At 34.6% G+C, this 27,400-nt stretch overlaps 1 protein-coding gene across 3 annotated transcripts in view; it reads left to right on the top strand.

The window, feature by feature from the left end:
* Window positions 1-27,400, top strand: part of SLF1 (SMC5-SMC6 complex localization factor 1) — an 84,453-nt gene that overhangs the window by 25,987 nt on the left and 31,066 nt on the right. For all 3 annotated transcript variants that reach the window (XM_025437179.3, XM_025437180.3, XM_049108231.1), the window contains 10 exons: window positions 903-1,065; window positions 7,495-7,638; window positions 9,812-9,958; window positions 10,820-10,966; window positions 12,679-12,801; window positions 14,460-14,513; window positions 15,476-15,634; window positions 17,213-17,376; window positions 26,006-26,137; window positions 26,762-26,927. In XM_025437179.3, the coding sequence (XP_025292964.1) occupies window positions 903-1,065; window positions 7,495-7,638; window positions 9,812-9,958; window positions 10,820-10,966; window positions 12,679-12,801; window positions 14,460-14,513; window positions 15,476-15,634; window positions 17,213-17,376; window positions 26,006-26,137; window positions 26,762-26,927 (1,399 nt within the window). The remainder of the gene's footprint in view (window positions 1-902; window positions 1,066-7,494; window positions 7,639-9,811; window positions 9,959-10,819; window positions 10,967-12,678; window positions 12,802-14,459; window positions 14,514-15,475; window positions 15,635-17,212; window positions 17,377-26,005; window positions 26,138-26,761; window positions 26,928-27,400) is intronic.

Genomic DNA, 27,400 nt, shown 5'->3' with positions numbered 1-27,400 from the left:
CCACTACTTCTCTCCTGCATCCTGGCAAAATGAGAGTTTTGAGTCTCCAGTCTCTTCACAAAGGGGCTTATCTTTATCGCTCTTAGGGAAATTAAGTTTCTTGATTGGTTGTTACCTCAGTCCTCTGATGGACTTCTGGAAAGTTAAGTTTTTAGAGATTTTTTGTTTTTTCTTACTGTTAGGTGATAACATTGTTCTCTTGTGACTTTAAAAATCCTAAGCACAACTAGAACTTGCATGAAACTCTTGGGATGTTTAAAGTTAATTAATCGAGGGACACCTGGATGGCTCAGCGGTTTAGCACCTGCCTTCAGCTCAGGTCGTGATCTTGGAGTCCTGGGATCGAGTCCCACACTGGGCTCACTGTGTGGAGCCTGCTTCTCCGTCTGCCTATGTCTCTGTCTATGTCTCTCTCTCTCTCTCTCTCTCTCTCTCTCTCTCTCTGGGTCTCTCATGAATAAATAAATAAAATCTTAAATAAATAATCGAAGACTAATTTTTTTTTAAAGAATGCTGGCAACTGTAGTACTTTTTTGTGGTTTAGAATGATTTCCTTGGAGGTATGTTGCCCTCTGAGGTAGCTGCTTACCTAAACTTCTCTCATTATCCTTTTGGTTTATGGAGGTGACTTTTCCTTAGGAAATAAATTCAGTATTCTTGATTCTTAAAAGTCTTCCCCATATCAGGAAGTGGATAAGTAGAAAGAAGAGCATGATTTCTTATCATCTTCTCTGAGCCACTTATAATTTAAGAAATCACTACAGTAGTTATTCTCCATGGCACTCAAATAATTCTTTCAGAAAGTTCTACTCCTACTCCTAGAAAGTAATTGATTTAGATAATTTAACTGACTATACTAAAAAAAAAAGAAAAAATACTTTCTATACTATTTACATTTTTAGAGTTCTGGAGGCTGGAAAAGCAAATGTTATTTTACCAAAAAGCTCACAGAGTGGAATAACTCATGTGATTGCCAGTAATGCAAGAATCAAGGCTGAGCAAGAAAAAGACCATTTTAAGGCTCCATTTTATCCAATTCAGTATCTAGGGGATTTTCTTTTAGAGGTAAGTAAAATAAACAATAAACATTTTTGAGTGTTTATTTTATAAAAATACTGATATTGTGAAATACGTTAAAAATTAAAATACGTTCTGAAAAAAATTAAAATATGTTCTGAATTTTAAAAATACAATGATTAGAAGTACAGTTCCATAGATCCACTTAAAAACAGATTTTTTTTTGTAATTCAGTATAGTACTATATATGTGTTTTCAGGGTTTTCTTAATAACATTTTTTCCTAGCTTACCTTATTATAAGAATAGAGAACATAATACATGTAGTATATAGAATATATGTTAATCAGCTGTGGAGGGTGTTGGTGCCCCTAATCCCCACATTGTTCAAGGTCAGCTATAATTAAAGTGACATATTTTTAAAGGCAGTTGCTCTCAATTATTTAAACATTTGAGAATATTTTTGATAAACGTAAAAAAAGTTTGCTTGTTGAATTTAAAATTTGTCTTTGAGTCTCTAGTTGTCCTTTAGTGATGTTTACTACAAACTAATTTTAACATTTTAATGTCAGTATAAATAAAATAGCAATGGATTATAGTATATAGTATTGTTTAATAATTTGTGGGTAATTTTCCCATAAAAAAAATAAGCAGCTCTTTTTAAGGTTTTAGAAATATTTTCCTGTTCTATTCCTCTACCTCCTTTTTCCTACTTAGCCCAAATACCACTTCTTAAGTTGTTTGAATGAGAACAGCCCTAGAAGAACTTCTCTGGATGTAAGAATTTTTAAGAAGGTAGAAAAACCTCAGTATGTCTAAAAACTTGTTCTTCTAGGAAATACAGCCTCCTTAAATGTTTCCATCTCAATAGATGCTCTAATCTTTTATCTAATAATTTATGTTAGAGACCTGGATATCACCCTTGAAACCTTCCTTTCCCTCCCGCCCCCCCCCCCCCGCCATCTTGTCAATCAACAAATCCTATTGATTTTATTACCTTAAATAACACTTGAATCACGGTGCTTCTGTCTTCCTATATTAACATCATACTAAGTCGTCCTCTTTCCCCTGCCCTCCTGGAATACACTCTTAATTATTCTCTATCTTTTAACTCTTGGTAATATACTGATTATTACTCTTACCTTTTTCTTCTCTAGTCCATACTGCTTCATTCAGAAGGAGCAGAAAATGCACTGTGTAAAACAATTCTAATCTTGTCACTGTCCTACTTAAACCCTCCAGTGGCTTCCCATTGCCTTTAGGATAAAATCCTAAACTTCTAACGTGGCTTAAAAACTACCCACAGAATTCTTGTCAGTCCTGCCTTTCAGATGTGTCCTGCTCAGTTTTTTTCAGTGCTTGATTATACTATAACAAAATTGCTTTCTCCCATTTTCTTAAATAGGCTAAGCTACTTCCTGCCTCAGTCTTCTTAAAAGCTACATTTTCTGTCTTAAAAGATTCTCCTCGGTCCTCTCACTCTCTGTGCCTGCCAGCCTTCTGTTCATTATTCAAATTCCAGTTATAATGATGTCTTCAAGGAATCAACTGGCTGATTACTTAGTTAATGTCTGTTTTCCCCATCTAAACCAAAGGACCATGTCATCAAGATGATATCTATCTTTTCTATAGTTATATCTGAATCATCTTGCATAAAGCCTGGCACATACATGGTTCTCATTTTTTGTTAAATGGAGAAATTATGAAGTATATCTTAGTCTTCCAAGAGTAGACATAATATATCATTCTGTAATTACCTTTCCCTACTGAGTAGCAGCAATGTAGATTGGAAATTTGACCTTATTTCAAGAGATGGATCTGCTTGGACTACAGATCTCATTGCCCTTGACAACGTTTGGTCTTGGAATGGGCATATGAAATGGTTCTGATCTGTGAGACATGAAGAGTAATATGTAAGAGCTTCTGGGAAGTTTCTTTTTCCTTCTGAAGAAAGCCACTGACAGCTTGGCTCCTGCTAGATGTGAACATGGAAGAATATAATCTAAATTATTAGTAGCAGCCAGTTTTTGACCATGAAGATAAGTAGCCTTAAGATGAAACCAACCCTGTAGATAGCAAAATATAGAGACAGAATGTGGATCCTTGCAGAGATACTGGAGTTGGTGGATTAGCCAATCCTGAAACCTGTCTCAGCGCTGGACCACATCACCATGTTGTGAGATAATAGATATCCATAGTATTTACATTACTTTGAGTTGGTTTTCTATTACTTGCAACCAAAAGCATCCTCTCTGATCTACCTATCTGAACAGTTTAATTGTTAATAGAATAAAAGCCATTCTTAACTAGCTTAGTAAAAGTACCTGAATTTTCTTTTTTCTATGGAAGGAAATGAATAAAGTGTAAAATATGAAATGCTTTATCCATAGTCTTATTTTACTGCAATAATTGGACAGCATTCAGATTCATTTACTAAAATATTGGAAGGGAGCAATAGTATATCAAGTAAAAGTAGCAGGTACTCCGTAACTTAACATTTGTTTTTAGAATACATTGTTTTTTTTTTGAATACATTGTTTTAAAAGATCTGGATTAGACAGCTGGGAATTCGTGACTATTTATTCCATATAAAGAAGGCATTTTGTGATCACTTCTGAGAAGAAAATAGCTTCATCGTAATGTCTTTCTTTTCTTCTACCACTTTGGCATACAGTATATCAGTCCTCATTAGATGGATTCTGTAGTATCCCGACAGTTGCCATGTAAAATGACAGAGTTAAAATAAGAAGCAATTGTTTAAAAAAAGTTTTCTTTAACCTGCTTTTACTTTTTTGGAAAGCTACTAAGTAAAAGATTTGGTAATCTATTTTAGTTCAGGTTTATAGATCTTTATTGAAAACTTTTGATGTACTAGGTACTATGCTGTGCACTAGGCAAAATAAATAGACCACATGTCAGACTTCGAGGTGCTTAGTATTTAGTGGTGAAAGCAGAACATGAAAACTATTACCCTTTAGTGTGTGTTGTACATTGCAAAATCAAGCAAGGTAAAAGAATTAAGAGGAACAAATGACTAATGTATCTCAATTGTTGGTCCACAGAAGGCCTCACAAAAAGATGATACTTAGGAATGCTTAAAACTTCTTTTGACTCATCCATAAGAAAATAAAAGTAAACCACAGAAAAGTCTTACAGAAATACAGTAGGAATAATAGGAAAAAAACATAAACTTTTTTGTGGCAGATCAACTGATCTATGACCCAGATTTATAATAAATAAGATTATAATAAGATTTTAATAAATAATTTATAACTAATAAGTCTTAAGAGTCCTTTAATGAGACTGAATTTCTTATTTTGTAACATAGATGCTAATACTATCTTACTGTAGCTGTTTTGAGAACTACTACAACTGTTATTCTGGATTAATATTTATTGAGAAATTACTGTGTATCAAGCCCTCCGCTAAGCATTATATACCCTTAATCAATCTATTTATCTTTCTTTTCCTTTTTCCTTTCCTTTCTCCTTTCCTTTCCTTTCCTTTCCATCCCTCCATCCTTCCTTTCTTTCTCCACCCAACATGGGGCTTGAACTCATAAACCCAAGATCAACAGTTGCATACTGTCCTGACAGAGCCAGCCAGGCACTCCTAAATACCCTTAACCTCTGATGGTTCAACCAGGAATCATATCTTTGTATTTAGCTTTTAAAAAATTAAAAGAAACTGTCTACCACAGGGGGACAAAAAGTACCCTTAACCTTATTTTAAACATCATGTTCTTAGGTCTGTGTATTATAGCCTCATTTTATAGTTGGCAAAATGGGGTACAGTCAAGTTAAATTATTTGCCCATGCTCCTACAACTGCCATGTGTCAGACCAAAAATTTAAGGTCAAGCACTCAGTAACATTGATGACTTCACTAATCGAACCCCCTTTCCTGTACTCTCTTTTGTCATTATTAGGTATCTTTTATCACCTGGTCTGTTTCTGGGTAGTTAAAAATACCTAGTGCTGTAAGCAGTACTGTAACTAGTACTCAGTCATAAGATCTTGAGATACCATTTAAGAATTAGGGTATAGATACTAGTTAGAAACCATGTAAAACACTCTTGACCTCTCTGATTATGCATCCTGTGTCATGAATTAATTCAAGTTGTATGGAAAATGCCTTGGCTGAATCCAGGAATATGACCTAGAGACCAGAGTCTATCTATACTTAGTACAAAATAGTAAACCCTATCACATAGCTGAATTAGAGGCCACACCAACTATCATTGCCACACTCTGCTGCTCTACTCCTAAACAATAGAATAATTTACTGTATAAGTAGGCGTTTGATCATATATTTGGAACAAAGCATTACACTATATAATGTATTATTAGGAGGCAGACAAGGCCCTTTTTTTCATAGGTCGTGTAGGAGACAACCCAATGCCTATACACAGTTGTCACTAAAGAAGTATTTATAAAATAAGGAATAAGAAATGAATATTTACAGATAAATAAAATAATTTCTATATATTTCATTATAAGTAGTCAATTACTTGGGTGATTTGGAAAAAATAGACAATGATCGGGGATCCCTGGGTGGCGCAGTGGTTTAGCGCCTGCCTTTGGCCCAGGGCGCGATCCTGGAGACCCGGGATCAAATCCCACGTCGGGCTCCCTACATGGAGCCTGCTTCTCCCTCTGCCTATGTCTCTGCCTCTCTCTGTGACTATCATAAATAAATAAAATTAAAAAAAAAAATAAAAGACCCTTTAAAAAAAAATAGACAATGATCATTTAACTATAAAAAGTAGGTTATTTTATAAACCTTCTAAGTGTCATAGTTTGGGCAGTCCAGGTGGCTCAGCAGTTTAGCGCCGCCTTCAGCCCAGGGCGTGATCCTGGAGACCTGGGATTGAGTCCCACGTCAGGCTCCTTGCATGGAGCCTGCTTCTCCCTCTGCCTGTGTCTCTGCCTCTCTCTCTGTGTCTCTCATGAATAAATAAATAAAATCTTAAAAAAATAAATAAATGTCACAGGTTATATTTTTTAATTAGTTAATTTATGTAGGGTGTTTGCATAGTACATCTCTAAGTCACAGGTCAATATCTACATCTGCAATGGATACGTAAGTTAATATATTCAGGATTAGAAAACAATATGTTCTGGGATCCCTGGGTGGCGCAGTGGTTTGGCACCTGCCTTTGGTCCAGGGCGCGATCCTGGAGACCCGGGATTGAATCCCACGTCGGGCTCCCGGCGCATGGAGCCTGCTTCTCCCTCTGCCTACGTCTCTGCCTCTCTCTCTCTCTCTCTCTCTCTCTCTCTCTGACTATCATAAATAAAAAACCAAACAAAACAAAACAATATGTTCTTACCTAGTTGTTACTGATAATAGCATGCCCTTTTGTGTATTCTGTGTTACTGGAATCTATATGGGATTAACTCATTCTGTATTTTAGACCTTTCTTGATGATCTGGGTTTTTAAGGATTTTATCCTCTCATTGTCAACCAGGTTTAAATTTAAAGCCAGATACTCAATTATATCCCACTTCAAGTTGTCCTTAACAAAAATTGTTTGTACATTCATAGTATTTCTTTGATCTCTGGAATAGGAAGGAAGAAAAGTCTTCATTTTTCTTAGTTTTCAGTTTTACTTTCTTGAGTAGCTGAAGAAAGTCAGGTACTCGCAGGAATTATTCTTTGATTGGAAGATTGCAGCCTGCTAAAAGACCCTCATATCTACATAGGGAACCAAAGATGATACCATAGGCCTTATGTATTTCAGCTTATATCATCATTGTTCCCTAAAAGAACAGTGGTTCTCTGCTGTCTATATAAAGGTAGTGAGTCTCTGAATACCCTTCTTTAAGTACATTGTGGGATACATCATGAACTCCTCTTTACTTCCATCTCTTTATCTTACTGAACTTAAAGATTTCTTTGTTTAGGTACATATGCAAGTGTCTTTAACATCATTAGTAGGTGTTTTATAAATTCAGTTTGGATTTCTTGGCAAGAGAAATTTAAATATTTGAGATAGAGATAGGTGAAAATAATTGTTTATTGCTATTCAAGTAAAATAAGAGCTGCGAATTCATCTCTCAAGCCTCTTTTCCTCTATGTGTGTAGAAGACTTGCAGACAAGAAGTTTTATCAGTAAAAAGCTGAAAAATAACCAGAAGTAATCTATAATCTGAAACCTTTTTTTAGTCTGTATTGTACCTTTAACTCTGACAGGAACTGGATAAAATAATTCCATTCATGATTATTCACGAAAAGAACTGATTGTTACTAGACCAGTAGAGCATTTTTTTTTGAGGATACACAGAAATCACTTTATTATTTAGGACCTTTGTTTTGAATTATTTTTCTTGAAAGAATTTACTTCTGTCTAAATAGCTTTTGATTTAGAAGAGGGGATTTTTACCTACTTTTGCAGTTAGGTGAAGTTGCATAACAAAAAGTACATGTTGTTGAAATCATGCTTAATTGATTGTCTGAACCATTTATATATACGTACAGAAAGAAATTCAGAATGATGAAGATTCCCAGAGCAATTCTGTTTGGCATAAACATGGCAATCAGGAAAAAAACAAAGATTTCTGGAAAGATATGGGATTTCTTGAAATGAAAGGTGCCTTAAAAGAGACCATGTGTAGAACCCAGGTAAAACTGTTTATGGGCCAAAAAATGTACATTTCTGGTTCTTACATAATTGAGAGGAAATATATGGAAGAAATGAGACGAATTTTGAAATTAGAGCTAGTATTTGAACCCAGTTCTCTGTTTTATCATCTATGATTTGAGCTTATTCAAGATATTGCCCTATGTCTCTATTTTTGAGACTCTTACTGAAATAATGCATATAGAAACACACAGTTCCTAATATGTAGTGTGTTTTCAACACGAGAATTACTTAAAATTCCCCTGAATGTTTAATATAAATCTGTTTCTTATAAAGAATTCTTCTCTGACAGCAATATGTATGTTCATGATTCCTGATCTAAAGTTTAGTATTTTGCTGCATATAAAACAAAATTTTTTTGAATGACACAAATGAATTCTATTTTGATTTAATAAGAAGAACAAGAAAGACTGAACTTGGAGCAATGAAAAGGAGAATAAGAAAGCATATATGTGGCTCTCATGTAAAACTTACCAAATAGCAACCAAAAAAAGGCTAGAATAGCTAATGTTTAATTATACTGAAATTCCTACTGTGTTTTATACAATAGACTCTTGGAGTGTGTGAGTGGCTCAGTTGGTTAAGCATCTGCCTTCTGCTGAGGTCATGATCCCGGGGCCCTGGTATCGAGCCCCTCATTGGGCTCCCTGCTCAGCAGAGAGCCTGCTTCTCCTCCCTCTGCTGCTTCTCCTGCTTATGCACTCTCTCTGTCAAATAAATAAATAAATCTTAACAAATCAGACTCTTTAGTTGATTTACCAAATCATTTGCCTATTATTATTACCCTAAACTAAATTTTTAAAAATTTATTTATTTATGTGTGAGAGAGAGAGGGCACACTAGGTGGGCAGGGACAGAGGGAAAGGGAAACTAGCAGATTCCCTACTTGAGTGGAGCCCCACGAGGAGCTCAGTCTCCCGAACCTAAGACCACGACCAGAACCAAAACCAAGAGTGGTTGCTCAACTGACTGCACCATCTAGGTGCCCCTAAACTAAAATATTGTCAAATGTTAATAGAAAGAAATTAAAAATTCTGCTTATAGTGTACCTGTCAAAAATTTTACAAAGAGAATTTAAAGAACTGTTTGGAACTTGATAAACTCAACAGTGCTTTAAATTATATATGGAGAAATTAGGTAAAACTTTATAATAGATTAAAATATTAATGGAATTTTTTCTGGCCTTTCCAAAGTACAGTTGATATTTATGTGACTTACAAGACTGCTTTCTATGATGAACTACATGTATGTGTAAGTGGTCTTTATATGAGGCTTTTTGAGCTAATTTGAGAAAAATGAATCGTAAGCCACACATATAAGAATTCAGAAAGGAATGTTAAATGATGGAGTTGCTAAAATAAACTTAGGGTTTTTTTTAACATGGAAAAAAAAGAATCAAATAGAGATTACGTGAAAGATGTGGAAATTATGAAAATACATCGATTTATATTGTAGAACAATGAAATTGAAGTAGAAATTTCTGTTTTTTAAAACAAGTTTCATTGTACCAAAAAAGGCTCCTGAACCTAGAGAACTGATGGTCACCAGAGGGGAGGTGGGAGGAGGATAGATGAGATAGGTAAAGGGGATTAAGATCACACTTGGTATGATGAGACTGAGTAATGTATAGAATTATTGAATCACTATACTGTATACCTGTAACTAATAAAAATGAATATATATAACATAATGCATATATAAGTATATAATGAATAAACAATATGGTTTTAATACTCCTTACTCCATTTTTTATTATACCTATATGTTCTGTAAAATGATATTTTGAGGTGTTTTTATTTGATGTACCTAACACGGCAAGACTCTTATTTGATCTACAATCTAAAATTATTTTTAGAAATATTTGGAAAAATAAAATGAAGATAACCAAATTCTGTTAATGAAAGTACCTACATGAAATGTGTATGTGAACATAATATAAACCTTTCTGAACTAAAAATCTACATTTCTCAGCTTCATTTTAGCGTAACTAAGATGTAATACAACTTAAAGGGCTCTTTGCTATATAGTTAATCTTGTATATATGTTTTAGAAAACCTACCTTCCTGAGTGGGTTTTTCTATTGTGACTTGCACTGGTTGTGTTAAGGCTGTGTTTCATCCACAGTCTAACTGAAGTATTCTTACATGTGTGTAGAAAGAAATCCAAAATCACAATGAAGATGTTAATGTTAGTTCTCTTTTGACTGAACATCACAAAAAAGAAAAACTCAGAGATTCCAGGAAAGGTTTAAAATTTGTTAAAATGAGAGATGCCTTAAGAAGACACACATGTGGAACTCAGGTAAGACCTAAGTGAAAAATAATTTATATTTTAAAACTTTTCTAAATTTATCAAGTGGAATGATATTCATAAAATTGTTCCTTCTGAATTACATGTTCAAAAATTTATAAGGTGTTCATGCACAGTGTGAAAGAGAATACAAAAGAGTGCTATGTATGCACCAGCTAGGTTAAGAAACAGCATGACCAGTTTAAGATCCCACTGTGTCATTTCCAAACTATCCTCTTTCTCCCTCTTACCCGTGGGTGCCCTCTATCTTGGCATTTGTGTTGTTTTCTTGCATTTCGTTACAGTTTTGCCAGCTATGTACTTATCTCTAGCAATATATTGTTTAAATTTGTTAACAAACTTTTTCTAGTTTGTGGTGTTGATAGTGTTCTGTGACTTGCTTTTTTTCTTTTCTTTTTTTTTTTTCACCAGTATGTATATAATGTTTAATTGATCCATTGAGTTACAGCTGTATCTTAACCATTTTACTTAACTGATATAAGTAAATTTGGGATTCATTTTCTTGGTTTGTGTTTGCTTGGTTTTTGCAGTATGAACGTTGTGCCATGAACATTTTCTTCCTTCACTCTTGGTGCACATGTTCAAGAGTTGCTCTAGCATATATTCTTTGGGGTGGATTTGCTGGGTCATAATAAGGATTGTGCACGTTTAACTGAAATAGGTGATGCCCAGCTGTTTTCCAAAATGTTTTATTAATGTATATCTGCTTTAACAATGAATGAAATTTCCTCTTATATGAAACTATTATTTTTTTAATGTGGTATACTTACGTTGTAAGTCAGACTCTTGAGTTTTATTTGGATTTTGTAACCTGTCATTCATGTTGAGATTTAATTGTCTAAATACTTGTAGAAGGAAATTAAGAAAAAGGATGAAGATATACAAAGGAGCTATACTTTGAGGAAAAAACGCAAAAAAGAAAATGAAAGAGATTCCAGGAAAGACATCGAACATAACAAAATTAGAAGTACCTCAAGAAAGCACGTATACAGAGATCAGGTAAAATTTTATAAACTAAGCTAAACAGGTCATTTTCTTTGGCTTCCATATTATAGACATAATCTTATTTTCATAATTTATGCTTAATGTGTCAAATATAACCTATTTTCAGTTGATCTGTTATATTCATGACTAATGTTATAATTAACTTTGGCTTATAAGGATAGTATTTTTAACATGCATACATGAGGAAATGTGAATTAATAATCAGGATATTCAAGTATCTTATGTTTTGCCTGAATGTCACAAAAAAGAAGAAACAAAGAAGCTAAAATTTCTAAAATGAAAAATACCTTAGGACTACATGTGTATATGATTTGGGTAATGTATTCTAATCTAAATTTTAGTTTTTATCTTGCTCTTTCCTGGTATAATACAGATCATTTTTAATAGCTTGTCTTTTGAATCAAGAGGTCCTTCTTGAGTTAATTATTCTAGAGTATAACTTCATTTTATCTAAACTACAGCATGTTCATATACATATATTCAGAAGGATCTCCAGAAAAAAAAAGATAAAGATAAATAATGAATTGTGTTATATGGGACTATGTCAACAAAGGGGTTGGGGAATACTTCCTTCCCACCAAAGATTGGGAACAGGTTAAAACCTTGGGAACTTCTTTTACCCAGGTAAAACTGCAAATTAAAATGTTTACCTTTTTTTAAAACTTTTTATTTCATTGTGTAATTTAAAAAAAATTTTTTTTTATTGGAGTTCAATTTGCCAACATTTAGCATAACACCCAGTGCTCATCCTGCCAAGTGCCCCCCTCAGTGCCCAGTCACCCCAACCCCCCCGCCCACCTCCCCTTCAACCACCCCTTGTTCATTTCCCAGAGTTAGGTGTCTCTCATGTTTTGTCACCCTCACTGATATTTTCACTCATTTTCTCTCCTTTCCCCTTTATTCCCTTTCACTAATTTTTATATTCCCCGAATGAATGAGACCATATATGTGTCCTTCTCCGATTGACTTATTTCACTCAGCGTAATACCCTCCAGTTCCATCCACATCGAAGCAAATGGTGGGTATTTGTCGTTTCTAATGGCTGAATAATATTCCATTGTATACATAGACCACATCTTCTTTATCCATTCATCTGTCTATGGACACCGAGGCTCCTTCCACAGTTTGGCTATTGTGGACATTGCTGCTATAAATATCAAGGTGCAGGTGTCCTGGCATTTCACTGCATCTGTATCTTTGGGGTAAATACCCAGCAGGGCAATTGCAGAGTCGTAGGGCTGTTCTATTTTGAACTCTTTGAGGAACCTCCACACAGTTTTCCAGAGTGGCTGCACCAGTTCACATTCCCACCAACAGTGCAAGAGGGTTCCCCCTTCTCCACATCCTCTCCAACAGTTGTTTCCTGTCTTGTTAATTTTCCCATTCTCACTGGTATGAGGTGGTTTTGATTTGTATTTCCCTGATGGAAGGCGATGCAGAGCATTTTCTCATGTGCTTATTGGCCATGTGTATGTCTTCTTTAGTGAAAATTTCTGTTCATATCTTTTGCCCATTTCATGATTGGATTGTTTCTTTGCTGTTGAGTTAAATACATTGTGTAATTTTTATAAAATATGATTGTAAGGATCTTTGTTGTTGACAATGCTGCATGAATGTGTTCTTGTATTCTCTTGTTTTTTTATGGTACTTAACCTTTGTGATAATGTCTTTAATACACTGTCTAAAGTACTTTCACATGTATGCAGAAAGAAATGAAGAATTCTGTTTTTGCTGATCGTGCCAAAGAATCAAAAACCAAGGATGTCGAGACAGATGTGGATATTGCTGAAATAAAAAATGACTTAAGGAAGCACATATACAGAGCTCAGGTAGAGCTTGGCATACTAAAATTTTCTATAGTTTCCTATCCTTCTCTAATAGAACCAAAAAACAATAATAATAGTTATGACTCATTATCTTTAATGTATCTTAACATTTTCTCAGTTTATTAAATTGTTATGAACAGTAATGTATTTGTACATTTAATAAATATGCTGAATTCTCTGCCATTTATAGCTCAGTGAAGCTATGGATAAATTAGATGTTTATAGACCGTGATGATCTTTGGGTTCTGAGATCTAGCCCAGTGTCCAGCTCCATGTTCAATGGAGCCTGCTTAAGATTTGTCTCTTTACCTTGCCCCCTTTTCTCTCTTTCTCTGTCTTCCTCTCTAAAAAAGAATAAAAAATTAAAAAGTAAAATGCTTGCTAGCCTGATAAAAGAATGAGGCCCTTTTCTGTTTTCCTGGCTCAGCCTTCAGAGTTGGGGGGCGGGGGAGGATCTTCTCGGTGATCTTGCCTGCCCCCAGTGGTAGAGAATTGCTAATGATCTGGGACCATGATCTTTTCTTTCTCCAGTGATAAAGATTTTGTTTTCCTGTTCCCTTACTCAGGGGGTTATGGGTGTTCACTTCTACATTCTAGGTGGACGCCAAAGCTTTATCATTGTTCTAATTTGTGTTTCTTTGGCAGTAGCAAGTTTGAGCATATTTTATACCTTTACTTGCCATTTGTGTCTTTGTCACCTACTTACTTACATTCTTTTTCAGTTTTCGTTAGGTTATTTTATATCATTGTATCTAGAACTCCATATATAATGAGAACAATATCTCTTTTTATGTTGGTTACAAGTATTTCTCCAGTATAATCCTTTAAACAAATATATAATTCCAGGTGTATTAAGATGATACAGGAATGGGCAGCCCTGGTGCCTCAGCGGTTTAGCACCGCCTTCAGCCCAGGGCGTGATCCTGGAGACCCCGGATTGAGTCCCACGTCAGGCTCCCTGCATGGAGCCTGCTTCTCCCTCTGCCTGTGTCTCTGCCTCTCTCTCTCTCTCTCTCTCTCTCTCTCTCTCTCTCTGTGTGTGTCTCTCATGAATAAATAAGTAAAATCTTTTTTAAAAAAATGATATAGGAAGACTACATATGCATATGTTACTATATAGGAAACATGACTACATTTTTTTTCTTCTGTGGACTTTTATACAAAATATTCTCATTTATATTTCTAATTATTAAAATACTAAGGACAGTGGACCTCTTCAGGTCTTCAAAGTGAATATGACTGCATTTTTTAGAAAGAATAGAGAATGTTCACTCATGAGACTGCTATTTTAAATGATAGAAGAAGGGTATCCCTGGGTGGCTCAGGGGTTTGTCTCCTGCCTTCAGCCCAGGGCATGATCCTGGAGTCCCGAGATCGAGTCCCACTTCGGGCTCCTTACAATGGAGCCTGCTTCTCCCTCTGCCTGTGTCTCTGCCTCTCTTTCTCTCTATCTCATGAATAAATGAATAAAATATTTTTTTAAAAATGATGGAAGATACTAGTCTGAGTAAATGTTTATCAGTATCAGATCAATTACAGCTATTAAAGTGCTCCTGAGTCTATTGTGTAAGTTTGCCCACGGTTTTATTTTTTATATACTGAAATGTGTTTTTATATCTAAAAAGATGCTTAATTTTGGTAATATGGTTGCTGTTTTGTAGGCTATCAGATACAGCTGCATTAGAATAGATAAACAACCAGTGTACAACATCGAGGTAAGGGGCTTGGAGTAGGGTGGTGATGGAGTCAAAAAATAAGCTTTGTGTTTTGATGTTTTTAGTTACTTTGATATAAAGGAATATGTTGTCTGTATAACAAAGCTTCCTATCAAATTTGAAATGCACTTTCTCTAATCAGAAATGAAAAAGAAAACTATTCTGTCAAAGCTCCAGAAAAATTATATATGGTAGTGCAAACTGATAAGAATTAAAAACTTGTGCTCATCATGGAGGAGTTATGTACCACGGTTATCACATTCCATGGCTTTCACAATTACTTCTGGATTAAATTTTCAATATAATATTTTAAAAGTATATTATTTCCTTTATATCATTATTCATTTCTTTAGAATTTATTTCATGTAGTCTTTCAGAGTATTTTTGATTCTCCACTAATTCAGTTTAGTTATTTTTACTGTTCAAAACATTTTGACCAAGGGGAATGTATTTCATGAGTTATATTAATGTGCATCCTCAGAGTGATTCTGTGACACTATAGCAGTTGTAACCTTTTGCAAATACTGTGCTTAATAATATCTTAATATATTTAGTATAGTATATCTTAATGGATATAGTTTGCTTTTAAGTTTAAAAGAAAAAAAAAGACTAAAACATAATTTTGCCTCTAAAGAACTATGTGTAGCTATAGATCTCCCTGAAATTTCCTCATGATCAGCTATACTTTGCAAATGTCTTTCAAAGTTTTCTTTTAGTGATATTTCCCCTTACTATTTAAGGCAACAGAGAATAATAAATCAACTAATAATGTATATTTTGTAGCACCTTATAGTTACAGAACAATAAAGTAAGATAATCTTAACCACGTAACAATCGTGAAGTTGTGAAGACAGGAATTATCTTCATTTTACAGATAAGAAAATTTTAAGTGTCCTTATTCAAGATTTGCTCCCAGAATTTTTTCTTCTTTGAGCCATAGAATCTTTTTTTTTTTTTTTTAGGTTAAAAATGCTGAATTTCCCAGGGGTGTATTGAATTTAATTGAAAGTCTCATAGAAGGACAGTTTTTTAAAGAAGCAATTGAAGAACTTTCCTCTTTACAAGCACATTATATCCCTCCTGTATGCCTTCTTCATGCTCTACTAGAGAACATTCTACAGGTGAGAACAGACTTAAGGGTTTATAATTCTTGAGAGAATGTTAAAATGTGAACATTCTCATTTTTTATATATTTACAGCTTATTTTCTCTTTTCAGTATTTTTCCGTCATTTTAATAGAAATATAGTACCCATTTATTACAGTTTATTTCTTTTATTTATTTATTTATGGTATATTTTGTATTTGGAGTTACTATAAAACATTTACTAAAAAATCACACTTTATTAGATAACGGTCATATAGAACTGACCTCACAATGAGAGACAAAATGGACTCTTAATGGAGTTACAGAAATTTTAAGTTAAACAGCAAGGACTGGTTGTCACAAAAGAAAGTGTTGAGTGCTGTAGGGTCATCTCACAAGGGTTATTTTCCTTCGGTGAGTTCATGGAGATCTAGTCTGATCTTGGTTATGTCCCAGAATTCGTCCAAATTGAGGAGGTGAAATTATGCCGATTATATATTATAAGACTTAAAAAAACACAATTACCTGGTACAGGATGTCAGAAAAAGCAGGGCAGTACTGTCGGTGATCTTCCCTGTCATCACCAAGTGAACTATTTTATAAATGCACCAAAGAAATTGAGTCATTCTGCAATCCCTCAGACCCTGGATTAGAGTGGAGAAGTATATTCTACTATTGGGGAGGAGGAAGGTACAGCTTCAGGGCAGTTGATGCAGAAGAAGGTGCAGAGGGGAGAAGAGTCTATCTCCATTGGGTGTTCATTCTGAATAACCCCATCATGAACCTAAGAGATTGCACTTTTGTGAAGGCCTGTTTTCCTGTGTGTATCCAGGTAGGACTGTGGATCTCCCCCCCATAAGGATTATAGGACTGGACATCAACTCTCTTTGGTGGGTCCCAGTGAGGACACCTGAGATGCCCATTCCTATTTTTAAACTATTTTCTAGTTACTACTCTGAGTGATTTAATTTATTTTCTTAGAATCTCCAAGATAATTTTATCTTGGGAAAAATTTATCTGAATTTTTTCTGTGGCAGTGAAGTATCTAACATAAAAATCTGGTAAGAGTGATCTAGAAAGCCATTTATACAGTGATAATAATCATTTTTATTCACAGTACACAAAGATAATAAACATATTCCTTAAACTGTGAAAACTGAGAACAGCTTTTCAAAGGTAGCTTTCTAATTATGTTCATCACAGTGCCAATTTGAAGAAATAACAGGTGTAAGCTGTGTCAGACTAATGTTGGTGATAACATGAAGAGCTTCATACCTTTAATTCCTTTCAGATCACATCTGGGAACTCTTTTTCTTTTCTTTTTTTTTTTTTTTTTTTTTTAATCTGGGAACTCTCAATCTCACTATAATCATGAAAAGTAAAATGAACATTTCTTAGTAGTCTCAATAGCTGGGATTACCCAATGTCTTTAGAATGTGCCTTTCTCAGTTGTAGTATTTCACTAGCCAAATATTATAACTTCCAATTGATTTCTTTTGTCCAAACACATATGTTTGGCCAGAAAGGTAGGTCAGAGTTATTATAGTTTTAGACTGAATTAACTGGTGAAAGTGTACTTTTAGTTATAATTATTTATTTATTTTTAAATAATAGGATAACATAGATACATTTTCTGGCCGATACTTTCATATATTGTCAGCTCTCCTTCACCTACATCCTCCTTGGAAGTCTCCAGCCATGTCGCGATATTACCTGGAGCTGTTTCAGTGTCCAACTTGTATGAAAGGAGCATGGTCTCTAATTGAAGTGCTTATCAGGTAAGGAATTTGACATGTGAGGATACTAAATTTTATCTCATAATTGTGCTGTGTTATGTTTTAGATACAAATGAAATAAGTAAATTTTACTTTTGAAAAAAGTGTTTATGTTTGTGTATTATATTTATTGTAAACCTCTTACAAAAGGGCCAAATCCAGGGGCACCTGGGTGGCTCAGTCAGTTAAGCATCTGACTTTCGATTTCGCCTTGGATCATGATCTCAGGGTCATGAGATTGAGCCCCATGTTGGGTGCCATGCTGGGCATGGAGCCATCTTGGGATTCACACTCTCCCTCTCTCTACTTGTGCATTATCTCTCTCTCTCTCTCTCTCTCTCCCCCACCCTCAAAAAAAATAGAATATGAAAATAAAAAAAATTAAAAATGAAAGGACTAAGTCTAGATTGGTCATGTTTGTCATTTAGTTTATTTTGCAAAAAAAATTTTTTTTTAATTAATGAATACATGAAACAGGAAAGCCAAATCATTGTTTTCATTTCTTATTGTTTTTATTTAACAATGTGTGTACATATTATTTTAAAATCTAATTAAAATTTATTGAATATGGTTATCAAATTTTGATAATCAAAGTATAAACACTTGTATACATTATCTCTTCTGGTGTTTTTTGTTACATTTTTTTCAGCTAGAAATCTGAATTTTGAAGCTATTTCCTAGTCATCCCTTTCATGTCTCTGCATGTCATCTTCCTAGATTTTTCCTTTGTCTTGAAAATGTTTCTCTGGAAATCCTTTTATTTCTCTTCTACCAAAATCACAAATTGTTTTTCTTCTCTGATAGCTGCATGTATCTGATTCAGCCTGCTTTTGTCTAGAAAGTACTTTATTTTTATCCAAGTGTTCAGTTTTAAGGCTCCTAGTAGTGAGAGAAAGGATATTTGACTAGCTAGGAAAAGGCTTGAACTCTGCGTATCTCTTTGAGATGATAAAGATTCATTTTCTTTCTTGGTTATGATATATTTGAAGTGAGATAATCATCTGGGTAGCATGCATTTATTCATTCTTTCAACAAATGTTTATTGAGTACTTATTGGGAGCCAGGCACTATGCTACACTCTGGGGATAAAAAGATAAATAAAAAACATTTCCTTCACTTTTGAAGGTGACTGAGATATAAACACAATTTCTAACACAACAACAGTACTAGCCCAGCACTGGTATCGAATGTGAGGATATATGGGGTATGGGGCTGATGTGCTTCCTAATTTCCAAATCTGCTTCTTTTCTTTACTATCATCACCATTATTTAAAAGCCCTCATTGTTTCTTATTAAACTATTGCAATACCTGCTTTATTGCTCTTGATTCTACTTTTTTTCCCTTTATCTTCCAAAGTACCTCAGGATACTCTTTCCAAAATGATGTGTCATTTTCCAGATGACCATTTTCAGTTAACTTACATATCATGTATAAGAGACCCTTGAAACTCCTTAGCAAAACATGTAAGACCTTCCGTGATTTACGTGCTGTGTCTCCTTCCCATCTTCATTATTTTCCCAAAAGGGCCCGGTGACTGAACTCTTTTTCATTTCCTATTTCTTTGCTCTTATATTTTCTCTGCCTAAATATACCTCCATTCTGCACCCCACGAATATTTAGCCAACTCCTAATTAACTTGTAACTTATGCCAGTACAAAAATTTTGCCCTTTCTTTTCAGTTAAGTTTGTCACTCACATCAACTTCTTACTTTCTCAAAAGTGCTCAATTTTTTAAGCTTTTTAAAATTTTGATTAACATACAAGGTTCTATTAGTTTCAGATATAACAATATAAAGATTCAGCAGTTCTTCATAGTACTCATTGTTCATCATGATGAGTGTACGCATTAATTCCCATCATCAATTATTGCCATCCACCCATCTTCCTCCCCTCTGGCAATGACCAGTTTGTTCTGTATATTTAAGAGTTTGGTTTCTTTTATTTGTATCTTTTTTTCTTTGTTAGTTTATATGTGGTATTTGGCTTTCTCTGACTGATTTATTTCACTTAGCATTATACCCTCTAGGTTCATCCATATTGTTGCAAATGGCAAGATTTTATGTTTTTTTATGGCTGAGTAATATTCCTTTATATCTACCACATCTTTATTCATTCATGTCTAAATGCATACTTGGGTTGCTTCCATACCATGGCTATTATAAATAATGCTGCAGTAAACACAGTGCATATATCTTTTCCAGTTAGTGTTTTCATTTCCCTTGGGCAAATGCCCAGTAGCAGACTACTGGATCATAATTTTTAATTTTTAAAATTTTTTGAAGAGCCTCCCTATTTTCCACAGTGGCTGTACCAGCTTGCATTACCACCAGTTGCATGAAGGTTCCTTTTTCTCTGTGTTCTTGCCAAACTTGATTCATGTGTTTCTGATTTTGACCATTCTGTTATATGTGAAATGATAATCTCATTGTAGTTTTGATTTGCATTTCTCTGATGATTAGTGATGTTGAGCATCTTTTCATACATCTTTGGCCATCTGCATGTCCTCTTTGGAGAAATGTCTTTTCATATCATCTGCCCTTTTTTTTTTTTTTTTTTTTTTTTAATTTCTTGTTCGGGACGCCTGGGTGGCTCAGCGGTTTGGCGCGTGCCTTTGGTCCAGGGCGTGACCCCGGGGTCCCGGGATCGAGTCCCACATCAGGCTCTCTGCATGGAGCTTGACTCTTCCTCTGCCTGTGTCTTTCCCCCCCTCTCTTCTCTCTCTCTCTCTCTCATGAATAAATAAATTAAATCTAAACAAAATTAAAAAAAAAATTTCTTGTTCATTTGAGAGAGAGCACATTAGAGAAAGCAAGCACAAGTGGGTAACGGGGGGGAGAGGGGGAGCTGAGCAGGGAGCCCCATGTGAGACTCAATCCCAGAACCCGGAGATCATGGCTTGAGCCAAAGGCAGATGCTTAACTGCCTGAGCCACCCAGGCACTCCATTTTCTGCCCATTTTTAGGGGATTATTTGTTTTTTGGGTGGTGTTCCATAAATTCTTGATATACTTGGGCAGCCCTGGTGGCTCAGTGGTTTAGTGCCATCTTCAGCCCAGGGCGTGATCCTGGAGACCTGGGATCAAGTCCCACGTCAGTCTCCCTGCATGGAGCCTGTTTCTCCCTCTGCCTGTGTCTCTGCCTCTCTCTCTGTCTCTCATGAATAAATAAATAAAGTCTTAAAAAAAAAAATCTTAATATACTTTGGATATTTACCTCTTATTATATACATCATTTTCATATATCTTCTCCCATTGTTTGTCTTTTCATTTATTTTGATGCAATTCCCATAGTTTAATTTTGTTTTTGTTTTGCTTACCTTAGGAGACATACCTAGAAAAATGTTTCTGCAGCTGATGTTAGAGATTACTGCCTGTGTTTTCTTCTAGGAATTTTATGGTTTCTTCTAGGAATTTTATGGTTTCAGGTCTCACATTTAGCCCATTTTGTTTTTGTGTGTGTGTATGGTGTAAGAAAGTGGTCCTGTTTCATTCTTTTGCATATAGCTGTCCACTTTTCCCAGCACCGTTTGTTGAAGAGATTGTCTTCTCATATATTCTTGCCTTCTTTGCAGTGGATTAAGTGACTTTGTAATTATGGGTTTATTTCTGAGCTTTCTACTCTGTTCCATTGACCTATGTGTCTTTGTATCCATACTATTTTGATTACTACAACTTTGTAATAAACCTTGAAATCTAGTACTGAGATACCTCCAGTGTTTTTTTGTTTTGTTTTGTTTTTTTAAGATTTTACTTATTTAGAGAAAGAGCATGCAAGTGGGGGTGGGGGGTGTAGGGAAGGGGGAGAATCTCAAGCAGCTCTGTGCTGAGCATGGAGCCCAATGCAGGGGTTAATCTCATAACCTGGAGATCATGACCTGACCAAAACCAAGAGCTGGACACTTGACTGACTGGGCCACTAAGGCGTCCTGTGAAACCTCCAGTTTTATTCTTTTTATGCTATGGCTATTTGAGGTCTTCTGTGTTTCTGTATAAATTTCAGCATTATTTTTTTCTAGTTTTAGGAAAACTTTATATTCTCCTAGGGATTGTGTTAAATCTGTAGATTGCTTTGAATAGTATGAATATTTTAACAATACTGGTTCTCCCAATGCATGAGCATGGAATATCTTTCCATTTCTTTGTATCTTCTTCAGTATCTTTCATCAATGTCTTAAAGTTTTTGAAGTACAGGTCTTTCACTTCCTTAGTTAAATGTATTCCTGTAATTTTATTCTTTTTGGTGCATTTTTAAATGGAATTGTTTTCTTAATGTATAGAAATAAAACATCTTTGTATATTGATTTTGTATCCTGGGATTTGACTGAATTCATTCATCAGTTCTAGTAGTTTTTTGGTGTAGTTTTTCTATATATATACACTATCATGTTATCTATAAACAGTGAAAGTTTTACTTCTGCCTCTCAAATTTGGATGCCTTTTAGTTCTTTTTAGCTTGTTTGAGTACATGACTGGGACTTACAGTACTATGTTGTATAAAAGTGGTGAGAGAGGAAGGACATCCTTGTTCTTGATCATAGAGGTAAAGCTGTCCATTTTTTACCATTAAGGACGATGTTAGCTCTGGGTTTTTCATAAATGGCCTTTATTATGTTAAGGTATTCTCCCTCTAAATCTACTTTGTTGAGAGGTTTTTTCATGAATAGATATTGTAATCTGTGAAATGCTTTTTCTGCATCTATTGAAATAATCATGATTTTTATCCTTTCTCTTATTGATGTGATGTATCATGTTGATTGATTTGTGAAAATTGAACCACTCTTGCATCCTGGAAATAAATCCCACTTGATCATGGCGAATTGGTTTGCTCATATTTGGAGAATTTTTGCATCTATATTCATCACTTAATGACCTGTAGTTTTCTTTTTTGTGTATGACGTCTTAATCCAGTTTTGGTATCAAGGTGATGCTGGCCTCACAATGAATTTGGAAGCCTTCCTTCCTCTTCTAATTTTTGGAATAGTTTGAGAAGAGGAAGTTTTGAATCCTCTTTAAAAGTTTGGTAGAATTCACTTGGGAAATCATCTGGTCCTGGACTTATTTGTTGGGAGATTTTTTAATACTGCTTCAACTTCACTGCTAGAAATCATTCTGTTCAGATTTTCTAGTTCTGATTCAGCTTTTGCAAGGTTGTATGTTTTAGGAATTTATCCATTTCTTTTAGGTTGTCCAATTTGTTGGCATATAATTTTTCATACTTCCTTATAATCTGTTTCTGTGCTGTCAATTATTATTTCTTCTCTTTTTCATTTCTGAAATTAAGTCCTCTCTCAATTTTATTTACTTGTTGTTATTTATTTATTTATTTATTTATTTTCTCTCAATTTTAACTGAATCTAGCTAAAGGTTTTTCCAGTTTTGTTCATCTTTTCAAAGAACCATCTCCTGGTTTCATTTAACTGTTCTATTGGATTTTTAGTCTCTGTTTGATTTATTTCTTCTCTAATCTTTATTATTTCCTTCCTTCTGCTGGTTTTAGGCTTTGTTCTTTTTCTAGCTCCTTAGGTGTAAGGTTAAGCTGTTTATTTGAGAGCTCTCTTTGAGACTCTATTGCTATAATCTCAGAACAGCTTTTGCTATCTCCCAAAGATTTTGGACCATTGTATTTTCATTTTCATTTGTCTCCATGTATTTTTTTTGTTTCCCCTTTAGTTTTTTGGTTGACGTATTCGTTGTTCAGTAGCATGTTATTTAACCTACATGTATTTGTGTTGTTTCCAGATTTCTTTTTGTGGTTAATTTCTAGATTCCTACTGTGTGGTTGGAAAAGATGCATGATAACACTTCAGTCTTTTTGAATTTGTTGAGACTTGTTCTCTAGCCTTATATGTGATCTGTTCTGCAGAATTTCTATGTACATTTGAGAAGAAGGGATATTTTACCGGTTTTGGATGGAGTGTTCTGAATGTATCTGTTAGATCCATCTGAGCCAATGTGTCATTCAGTGACATTCAGTGACACTATTTCCTTGCTGATTTTCTGTCTCATCTATCCAGTGCTCTAAGTGAGATGTTAAAGTCCCCTATGATTACTGTATTACTCTGAATTTCTTGCTTTATGTCTGTTTAATAGTTGCTTAATGTATTTGGGGGCTCCCATATTGGGTGCATAAATACTTCTAATTGTTAAATATTTTTCTTGGATTATCTCCTTTATGATTATATCTTTTGTCTCTTGTTATATAGTCTTTGTTTTAAAGTCTGTTTTGTCTAAGTTTTACTACCCCAGCTTTCTTTTCACTTCTTTTGTATGATAAATGTTTTTCCATCTCTTCACTTATTTTTTTTTTTAATTTTTATTTATTTATGATAGTCACAGAGAGAGAAATAGAGAGAGGCAGAGACATAGGCAGAGGGAGAAGCAGGCTCCATGCACAGGGAGCCCGATGTGGGATTCGATCCTGGGTCTCCAGGATCGCGCCCTGGGCCAAAGGCAGGCGCCAAACCGCTGCGCCATCCAGGGATCCCTCCATCTCTTCACTTAGATGCTCAGTTTTAAATATCTCTGTCCTTAATGCTTAATATAATATCTGGAATGTAATAAATGCTTAATAAATGTTTGGATGAATTCATTGATGCAACAGGGGGTAGAATTAAAAGTAGACTTTAATACGCAGATTTCATTTCAAAAAAACATGGTTTCACTGGGAGTCAGGTGTTAAGGGAAGTGGTGGGCATATAGATGAGATGGATAATATTAGTCTACTATTAAACATATATCATACATATATATATAATTTTTTTTTCATACATATATTTTTAAGATTTTTTCTATTTGGGAGACAGAGTCTGCACAAGCAGGGAGAAGGGGTAGAGGGAGAAGGAAAAGCAGACTCTCAGCTGAGCAGGGAGCCCCACATGGGGCCAGTCTCAGTACCCTGAGGTCATGACCCGAACCGAAGGCAGTTGCTTAACCAACTGAGCTACCCAGGTGCACTGTTACAATATATATTTAAAAAGAAAAAATGAAAGATAATATGGTATCCATCTCTGGCAGTTTTCGGATAGACTAACTATATAGATGTAGAGAATCTTCTAGGAGAGATTTGAGTATTAAATATTGTTAAATAGGGATCCCTGGGTGGCGCAGCGGTTTGGCGCCTGCCTTTGGCCCAGGGCGCGATCCTGGAGTCCCGGGATCAAATCCCACGTCGGGCTCCCGGTGCATGGAGCCTGCTTCTCCCTCTGCCTGTGTCTCTGCCTCTCTCTCTCTCTCTCTCTCTCTCTATGTGACTATCATAAATAAAAAAAAATAAAATAAATTTTAAAAAAATAATAAATAAATAAATATTGTTAAATATAATAGTTATTAAGAACCTTCCTCACCAAACAATGTGGTATTCAAAAAGAAGGTGGGAAAGGTGGAGACAGAGGTAGAAAGTTGCAAGTACATGGTTTATATAATTGATAATAAAGTTGGAAGATTACTATAGTAAGTATTGTTACCTAGAATTTCTTTTTTAGTCCGATTTCTGAGTAATTGTATGTTTTATTTATTTATTTATTTATTTATTTATTTATTTATTTATTTATTTTTTAAGGTTTTATTTATTCATGAGAGACACTGAGAGAGAGAGAGGCAGAGACACAAGCAGAGGGAGAAACAGGCTCCATGCAGGAAGCCTGATGTGGGACTCAATCCCGGGTCTCCAGGATCACACCCTGGGCTGAAGGTGGCGCTAAACCATGAGCCACCTGGGCTGCCCTGTATGTTCTCTATAAAACACACACACACACACACACACACACACACACACACACAATTTTGCTCTCCAGCCCAGTAGCCAGTAGCCACATGTAGCCACATTTAAATTTAAGATTAAAAAATTAAAAATTCAAATCCTCAGTTGCAGAGTCCACATTTCACATGTTCAGTAGAACATATCCATTATCACCAAAAGTTCTTTTGGAGGACTGCTATAGTAGATAGAAAGAAAATAAATATTTTTAAACTATTAGAAAACAGCCCTAATTGGGGGGGCCTGGGTGGCTCATTCAGTTAAGCATCCAACTCTTGATTTAGGCTCAGGTCAAGGTCTCTGTCATGAGATAAAGCCCCACATCGGGCTCTGTGCTGGGTGTGGATGGAGCCTGTTTGGAATTCTCTCTCCCTTTCCCTCTGTCCCCACCCCACAGTGCTTGCTCTCCCCCCTCCCCTCTCTCTCACACACACACATACACACACACACACAGCCCTAAATGACTTTCATTTTACTGAATAATAACAAAAACTCTTGCATAAGACGAGGACTGTAAAAAGTATTTATAAAATGAGAGTGTAGGTGGTCATCTGAATTGAAAGCATTTAATGTAATACATAATTTTTTGTTCTTTGTCAGTAAAATAATGAAGAGAGTACCATTAGGTTATTAATCTTTACAATCAGTGAAGAATAGAGAAATTAGATCTGTATTACTAAAAACTAAATGTCCTGAGATATTTGACATGTGTTACTTTTTAAAGGAAGAGAACATATTGATAAAATTTTGTTGATTAACTTTATATTTTGTTGAAGGAAATTTCATTCGGATTCTATACAAAAAAAGAATTACTTTGTCCACAGAGTATTCATTGAATTGCTTGTATGTCACAAATTACTGGCTGTATGTTTTTCAGGTCTTGTCTTTACAATGAAAGTTTTTGCCATCAAATTTCAAAAAATATTATTGGTACGAAGGTGCTCTACCTGACCCTGCTCAAATTCTTCTTTAATTTGGTGGAAAGTGAAGTGCGACATCTGAGCCAAAAGTAAGTTTAATCACAAAGAAAAATTTTTTTATGTTTATATTGTTTTATATACCATTTTTCTAATTCATGTACATACTTTTAAAGAGTCACTTTGTTTTCTAGTTTAGATTGTTTTTAAAACACAGTTGCATGCATAGTTCTTCAGTAGCAGTAATGGTTTTTTCGGTTTTTAGCAGTAAAGTTTTTTATGTTCTTTCTCTTTAGTTCACATATTTGTTTTTCACTAACTTAGACATTTAGATAAGTAGGATTTTGTTCTATTTTTCAGGGCTTATGTTTTTTCTTAATTCTTAAGTAATTGAATCCTTAAGTAAAAGTTCCATCAGGTTTGTTGTTTTTTTCTACTAGGTTTTTAAACATTGAATCTGTAATATCCATGATAAGTTTTGTGTATGCTCTAAAACATAGTTAGATTACTGTTCGTATTTGTTGGTCATTATATTGAATTGTGGCCATTGTTTATATTTTCTTTTTTTAACTGTAAGTTATAATCTTTATATATGATGCCTTTTCTATATCTAGAAACCACTGGATCTTTTTGTATTATGGCAAGAAGTATTATGCCTAACAACAATAGTGACCAAGTTGGCATTAAAGATATACTTTGATTCATATTTTCATTAGGTTGTATGACTGGTCAGATTCTCAGAGTCTGAAAATAACAGGAAAGGCAATTCTTCTTGAAATCTTTTGGTCAGGAAATGAGGCCTCTGGGCTTTTGACCAAACCAGTAAATATGCTTTTGGAGTGGACTATATATTCTCACAAGGAAAAATGCAAGTCTAATGATGTAAGTAGAATTGATTTGTAAATGAATAATGGCCTGTTCTGCCTCTTTTGTCTTTATTCTTTGAACAATTTGAATAAAACTAAAATCTAACCAAATGTATCATTGTTTTCTATTTAGTTTATTTAGTTTTATTGTAAAAGACGCTTAGAAGCTGGTTTCTTCATCATCACACATTTCAGTGTAGTAGCTGGGGACAGTTATTTGATCATTAGTGCTAAGAAGTCTGTATTCACTTATTCTAGATTTTTTTTTTTAATTTTGTGTGTTTCAATTCTTTTTTTTTTTTTTTTTTTTTTTTTTTTTTTTTTTTGTGTTTCAATTCTTAAGGAACCTATTTTAAAAGGTTTTTAAAATTGATTTTATGCAGGATTTTTTGTGTACAAAGTTCTTGTTTTTAAAAATACCTTATGGAAGTACAAGGCTATAAAATGCATGTATTTTTATATCGCTTACTAGGCCTTGGGCTATAACAT

This window comes from Canis lupus, chromosome 3 (assembly GCF_003254725.2).
Source record: "Canis lupus dingo isolate Sandy chromosome 3, ASM325472v2, whole genome shotgun sequence".
Taxonomy (NCBI): domain Eukaryota; kingdom Metazoa; phylum Chordata; class Mammalia; order Carnivora; family Canidae; genus Canis; species Canis lupus.
The sequence above is the reverse complement of the archived record's forward strand: the minus strand, read 5'-3'. Positions and strand labels throughout refer to the sequence as shown.